The sequence below is a fragment of the Morone saxatilis genome, unplaced genomic scaffold, assembly GCF_004916995.1.
Source record: "Morone saxatilis isolate NCDOM2014 unplaced genomic scaffold, NCSU_SB_2.0 Contig18, whole genome shotgun sequence".
NCBI classification, from domain to species: Eukaryota; Metazoa; Chordata; class Actinopteri; family Moronidae; genus Morone; species Morone saxatilis.
The window spans coordinates 11,124,049-11,130,118 of record NW_023339740.1 but is presented as its reverse complement, the minus strand read 5'-3'; the positions used below and the strand labels follow the sequence as shown (position 1 = coordinate 11,130,118).

At 41.1% G+C, this 6,070-nt stretch overlaps 1 protein-coding gene and 2 non-coding genes across 3 annotated transcripts; all 3 read right to left on the bottom strand.

Annotated features, from left to right (window-relative positions):
* Nucleotides 1–191: 191 nt before the first annotated feature.
* gnl3 (guanine nucleotide binding protein-like 3 (nucleolar)) lies at nucleotides 192–5,167 on the bottom strand. Its single transcript, XM_035662628.1, has 15 exons — nucleotides 5,062–5,167; nucleotides 4,809–4,867; nucleotides 4,507–4,647; nucleotides 4,125–4,244; nucleotides 3,950–4,030; nucleotides 3,729–3,864; nucleotides 3,493–3,596; nucleotides 2,968–3,121; nucleotides 2,329–2,416; nucleotides 2,036–2,213; nucleotides 1,771–1,913; nucleotides 1,422–1,558; nucleotides 1,108–1,256; nucleotides 812–881; nucleotides 192–723 (listed from the first exon to the last, which is right to left on the bottom strand). The coding sequence occupies exons 1-15, from the start codon at nucleotides 5,072–5,074 to the stop codon at nucleotides 632–634; spliced, it is 1,665 nt and encodes a 554-aa protein (XP_035518521.1). The 5' UTR covers nucleotides 5,075–5,167; the 3' UTR covers nucleotides 192–631.
* On the bottom strand, nucleotides 1,641–1,715 carry LOC118328958. The gene has a single exon (XR_004796765.1). It is a non-coding gene; the product is annotated as a small nucleolar RNA SNORD19 (small nucleolar RNA).
* On the bottom strand, nucleotides 3,258–3,390 carry LOC118328961. The gene has a single exon (XR_004796768.1). It is a non-coding gene; the product is annotated as a small nucleolar RNA SNORA47 (small nucleolar RNA).
* Nucleotides 5,168–6,070: the final 903 nt, after the last annotated feature.

Genomic DNA, 6,070 nt, shown 5'->3' with positions numbered 1-6,070 from the left:
GTATGGTCCCCTCTCTCTTTGTAATAACATACAAGCTTCCCCTGGTTTTATTTCACTTTATTTGTATTTTATATGTTTGTATACTATCTATATCTATATCTATCTCTCTCTCTCTCTCTCTATCTAGTGAAACTGCTGCAGTTATGTAAATTTGTGATTTTGTAAAAATACAGTAAGAAAACAAAACAAGATTTAGGCTGTAGAGGGTTTATTACATTTATAGTGAATTGTCTATATACAGCATTTTGCATAAACACACAATATTACAAATGACCTCTAGACACTTAAAAGAGGGGATCTTTCACTGGCAACATCTGGAGGAGAAGTCAGTGGATATATATACACACATAACCACTTAATAAAGTCCATTTCCCGGGCAGGGATTCATCCTACATACACAATTCAATTGAGTCATCAACTGAAAAATGTAGTCTAGGATAAAGCTTAGTCCTTTGTCTGGAAACTGCCCCACGGTCTTCTAAATTCAAAGTTTGAAGTAACAGCAAGAACACCAACAACTAGTCTGAAACCAGTTAACTGGTGAGCAGTGCCGTTCAAACTGTGATTCTGAATCAACAATCCCGCATGTCCACGTGAGCACAGGCACCGGATCAGAAACTGAAGGCAAAGCTCATTTAAAATCTGTGTTGAAGTCATAGGCGTCACCTGCAGAGAGGCTGATGTCAATGGGGACAGACTGGAACTGCACATGGCCTGGTTTTTCTGGAAGACAAGGCGAGATGTAAAAATAAAGCCCAATAGGTATATATATATATATTAGTAATAAAAAATATTAGTAAATAGAACTTACTTTTGAGTGCTGCCCTCTGTGGTTTCTCCAGTTCTCCTGTTTCATTTGTGTCCTCAGCAGTTTGTTCAGGCTGCAGGAAGAGCAGATATTAAATGTGAAGTCCAACAATCCTCAAGATACACAATAAAAAAGGTCTAGTGAGCAGGATCAGAGTTGGATTAGAAGTCTTCATAAACAAATCAAGACTTGAATTTTTGTCCTCATGTCCAGGAGACCAGACTGCCAGCATCATTTGAAGCAGCTGTATTGTCTGGCTGTTTTCCGAAAATCCAATTAAAATGACATCTTTAAGTTACCTCATTATTCTCGTCGTTGTGCTCTGCTTCCGTCTCTGTGGCTGCAGCACCAGGTTTTTCTTCAGAGATGTCGCTAACGCTCAGCAGGCCTGCAGTCGGACCTTTAGAGATAAAGGTTATACTGCTGGCCTGGTTTGGAAATTTGACACCTAAAAAACAAAAATTAAGCAAAAGTTACTCTCAACAGACAGAACAGTTCATTGGACAAGTCCAGATTCTAAAAGCCCACTAGTGGCCCCAAGAGGCCATGTTGTTCATTACACCCCGTGTGAAGAAGAAAGGCAGCTCTCTAAAGGATAAGACATAACCAGTACCGTTCAGGGTTTCCTCATTGCCTCTTATCAGTTGGTTTAGATCCCACCCGTTCTGCATCTCTGCGACCACAGTATCAGACATGTACGCAGGGAGGCTGTGGTTCTCCTGTGCTTTACAGTGGTAGCTCAGCTTGGCTCTGAGGAGACAACAAACCAGAGAAACTTCTGTGAGATCGAGAAAGACAACACTCCCTTACTCTACTTCACATATTTGCCTGGCATAGTGTTTGGATCAGAGTTGGATTAGAAGTCTTCATAAAGAAATCCAGAATTGCGTTTTTGTCCTCATTTCCACACTGATGCGCTACAGCTGCCCGCCCTTCCCGATGCTTTAGGAAAATACACTCACCCTGTCCAATCGGCAAGGAACGCTGCAGCTGCCTGTTCGGTGTTAGGGATTCCACCCTTCTGCAGATATCCACGCTTTTTGGCGAACAAGGTTAAAAACTCCAGAGAGTTACTGAAGTCAGGGACATTATACTGAAGCATGATCTGAAACAATAAGAGCATGTGACCTGCAATGAGTAAAATTACTTAAAATCTACAGCCAAATCAATCTAATCAGTTAACACATTACTTGAAACATTGTCTCCTGTGATGGGAACTCCTCGTACCTGGGTCTTGTCGCACTGTTTGAGCAGGGTCCTGACAGCCTCCAGCACACTCTCCCGGCCCTCCTCCACCTGCAGGCTCCTCAGAGCCAAAGAGGCTGGTGGGTTGGACGGTGACGCAATGACTCCTGGACTGTCTATTAGCTTCACGTTCTTCAAGATGTGCACCTCCTGCATGGATCTTAAGGGGTAGGAACAGGCAACATTTGACTATGGGGATAAGCTACAAATACAAGGGACTTAATGTGTTTATATATTGTGTTTAGCTAGCGTTTTTATGCTTATTTGTCACTTACTTTGTGATGCCTCTCTTCACACCGGCGTTGCACGCAAGGATCCCCTTCATACTGTTTATGAGACTGCTCTTGCCCACATTAGGAAAACCTGCGGGTAAAAGGAGGTAACACCAAATATGAACATTCAGTCCATGTACTTTAAATTTTAAAAAATGAACACAAGGAGAATCAATATTGTATTTCTATACCACAGAGCTGCAGAACGTCCACAATGCCTTTTATTGAAACCTATAATAATGTAACTTAATATATTTTGGGTTTAGAAACCATGCTTCCAGGTTTGCGTACGCTACCAGTTAACTATTAGTAGTTGAAACTAATGAAAACAACTTTCCCAAATTCTTAAGTACTGCACTCCTCCTGGCCCGATGTATTCTGTGCAGATCATTGTAACTATGGTGGGTAAAATCGTACAGGTACAGGGGATTCCTGCAACAGCCACCACTGTCCTCCACGCAGCTGTAAACTTTGTCGTCACTCTCAGTTCATCTGATTGGACGACTGGGAAAAACATGAGGTGTCCAGGGCCCATTAGCAGCACACAAAACACATACTGCCCAGAAAAAGGAAAAAAACACCTCGCTGCAAAAACTCTATCCTGACTGATAACACTTTATATGGAGAAATAGCAGTGCTTACCAACTACGCCCACTCTGAGTGAAGCTTCATTCTGTTCTCTGTTAGCAGCTAAACTTGTCAGAAGCTCAGTAAGACAGCTGTTTCCAAAGCAGGCTGCGCCTCTGGATTTGTCCAACACTTCATTGGACGCCACTATTCTGCTCTTCTTGGCTTGCTGATGAAGAAAGAATGAAGACAAAATTAAATTACACTCAAATACCATCCAGAAGTAAACATTTGGTTTATTGGTTTGCATTTCTGATGGCTCCCTCCCGCTGTCTGAACAACACAGCGTGCAAATACTGGAAAATATTTTGTTTACAAACACACGTCAGCTCTGCTCGAGACAGAGCCTCTTAATTTGTGTGATTTGTTTGTTACTCTTGGAGGTTATAACCAGTTATAACAGCACAACACAAGCTGCTCAACCTTCTCAGTCCTCCATACTACAGCAAAGTATAAACATTAGCCGCAGTTTGTTCTCAAAAATAAATGCAGGTATAAACATTTCTTTTTCATTATTAGTGTGTAAAATGAACCTCCTACCACTGTTTTGTCCTTGATCTGTGTTGACGCTTTGAACGGCACAACTGGAAACTCAAGTTGTAAACACTGTATCCACCTCTCCACATTTTCTTTTGGGACCAAATCTACAACACAGAAGATCAAAACACATCAGAGTCCAGACAACCAATCTCCCATTCAAATTCACAACACACCACAAGCATGCTCATCAGTGTGTGTACTATAAATTAAGTATGCAGCGTCTCACGTGTATTTACCTATTTTGTTTAAAACCAAAAGCAGTTTCTTGTTGCCTTCCCTCTGCAGCACCGCCTCCTCCAGCTGTGGACACCTGCAGCCCATCGGATCGCGAGCATCCAGGACTTCTATCACTACATCTGACGCATCGATTACCTGAAAGAACAGAGAGGGATCGGTTGAGATTATCAGATAAGACCTTTCTACAGTGAAACACTCACTGGGATTGGGTGGTTTTTACCTTGTTTAACTCAGAGCAAAGATATTGCCTGGAGCTTTTGTCTGTGGTCGTCTGTTTCTCTGAATGCTTCTGAACCTCATCCTGTGGAAACAAGACCCCCCCCCAGATATTAAAAGCTATTCAACAGTAGAGTGATAAACCTCTGAACTGATGGACGTCAGTGTTCATGTTTTACCTGCCGAGCCTTCTTGGCCTTGGGTTCTGTTTCTTTACTCGCAGTGTCTTTCTCCTTTTTTCTCTTCTGGGCTCGCTCCTCTTTTTTAGCTTGTCTTTTTTTCTCTTTTTCTTCTTCAATCTGTGAGACAACAAATGTCATTATAACATCATATTACATCGGATTACCAGTGATCTAGTGAGATATAAAACACATAAAAACACCATCCAGCCCTGTTTCCTCAACAGCATCTTACGGCTGAGACGCTCTTAGCCCCAAAGACTCACAACGGGACAGAGACCATTTCAGTCTGAAGCCACTTTTGGGAGACACGGACCAGATTAATCTGAAAAGTGACACTGCATTGATCCAAGGTGGCTGTGATGAACAAATGACTGCCAACCTGTAGCCTCCTCTGCTCTGCCTCTCTGAGGACCTCCTCTTTGAAGGGAGCACTGCTGGGGACACCGGGGTCCTTCTTCACTCGTTTGCTCACTCCTTTCTTCTTTGCCTCTTTTTTGAGCTTTCTGTTGTGCTCCCGGACCTAAACACACAACACCAGAATGTCACTTCTTATTTCTAGTGGATATTAAAATCAGTGAAACGAGTCAGACACTGGCGCAGCACGTTCACAAGGCCTCACGCCATAAAGACGTAAACTTTTATGTTTTAAAGTATTGGTTGGTGGTGAAGACTGACTCTTACCTTTTTCTGTATTTTGTAACGTTTGGAGCATGAGACCCGCTTACTCGCTTTCTTTAACTCTGAAGACAAAAGATAAGAAATAAAGTTTAGCGTTGGCTGAACAGTAAGCTAAAAACGAAGCTAATGCGAAAATGTGTCAGGCAAAGCGATTAAAACATGTATTCAGACGGATTAACCGAACAGTTCCACCTCACGGAGAGCTTTTAGTATGAGTTCATATATTAACAGGACATCGCTATCAGTGGTGACTTACTTGGTCGTTTCATCGCGGAGCTGTGGACCTGCCAATGTGCTCTGCGCTCACACGTGGAGGAGTGCAGGAGGTTGGGTGTTTTGTCACTTCCGCTTTTGTGAGTCAATTTGGCGCCACCTGCTGACCGGAGTACTTAACGCGCTTCCGGTTGAATTATAGCCTATGTATTTGTAAAAGTATTATTTAAAAAAATAATTTTCTTAATTTGAAGTAAAAACAAACACATTTAGTACAGTGAAACTATTTTGAAGACAGCACATTTGGATATGTTTTTTTTTAAATGTGTGGATGTAAAATACGTAATTATTATTTTTGCAGCTGATTAAAGATGTAACTCTAAATGTGTTGTTGAATACAGTCGCAATAAAAATCTTTCTTGAACTCTTGTACACTCCAATGTTGGTGTCCATGAAGTGTAGACCACGGGTGTGTGTATCAAGTTGCTTGATTGTTTATGGGACAAAAACATTTATTTTATTGTTTATTTATTGTTTCTATTATTACTCAGATGTCACTTTCAGATGCAGAGCTCTTTGTTTGGGCTTCATGCAGTAATGTCAGAGCTGACTGACAGACTTTCTCTCTGTGTGCTTCAAAGTGAGAACCACCTGGTAATGTTATCCTGAGGCCTAGTTGAATTTTTCTTTTAAACTAATGAGCTAAATGCCAAACTGTATCTTATTTACTTTACATGCTTCAATACAGTTTTACTTGTCTTATGCATTCTGTAACTCAAAAACTATTTCCCACAAGCTAAATAAGAGCATACTCTAACTTAAGTAACTTGTTGTACTTCAGATGTGGTGACTGGTGCAGGAATCTACTTCTAGACTTTGACAATTGTACTGATAATAAAGATACCGATGACTTTGAAGTGTGTAAGTAGGTAAGTAAGTAAATTTAATTTATAAAGCACATTTAAACACAGTATAAACTGACCAAAGTGCTGTACAGTGGATGACTAAAAAAGGCAAATAATACAGAAAAACACATTGGTAAATAACTAAAA

What these genes read in the sequence shown, in the direction of transcription:
- gnl3 (XM_035662628.1), bottom strand. An exon ending in CAGAGCAGAGGAGGCTACAG is followed by an intron (nt 4,245 to 4,506) that starts GTTGGCAGTCAT and finishes GTTGTCTCACAG; the next exon opens with ATTGAAGAAGAAAAAGAGAA. An exon ending in TTTGCTCTGAGTTAAACAAG is followed by an intron (nt 3,865 to 3,949) that starts GTAAAAACCACC and finishes CTGTTCTTTCAG; the next exon opens with GTAATCGATGCGTCAGATGT.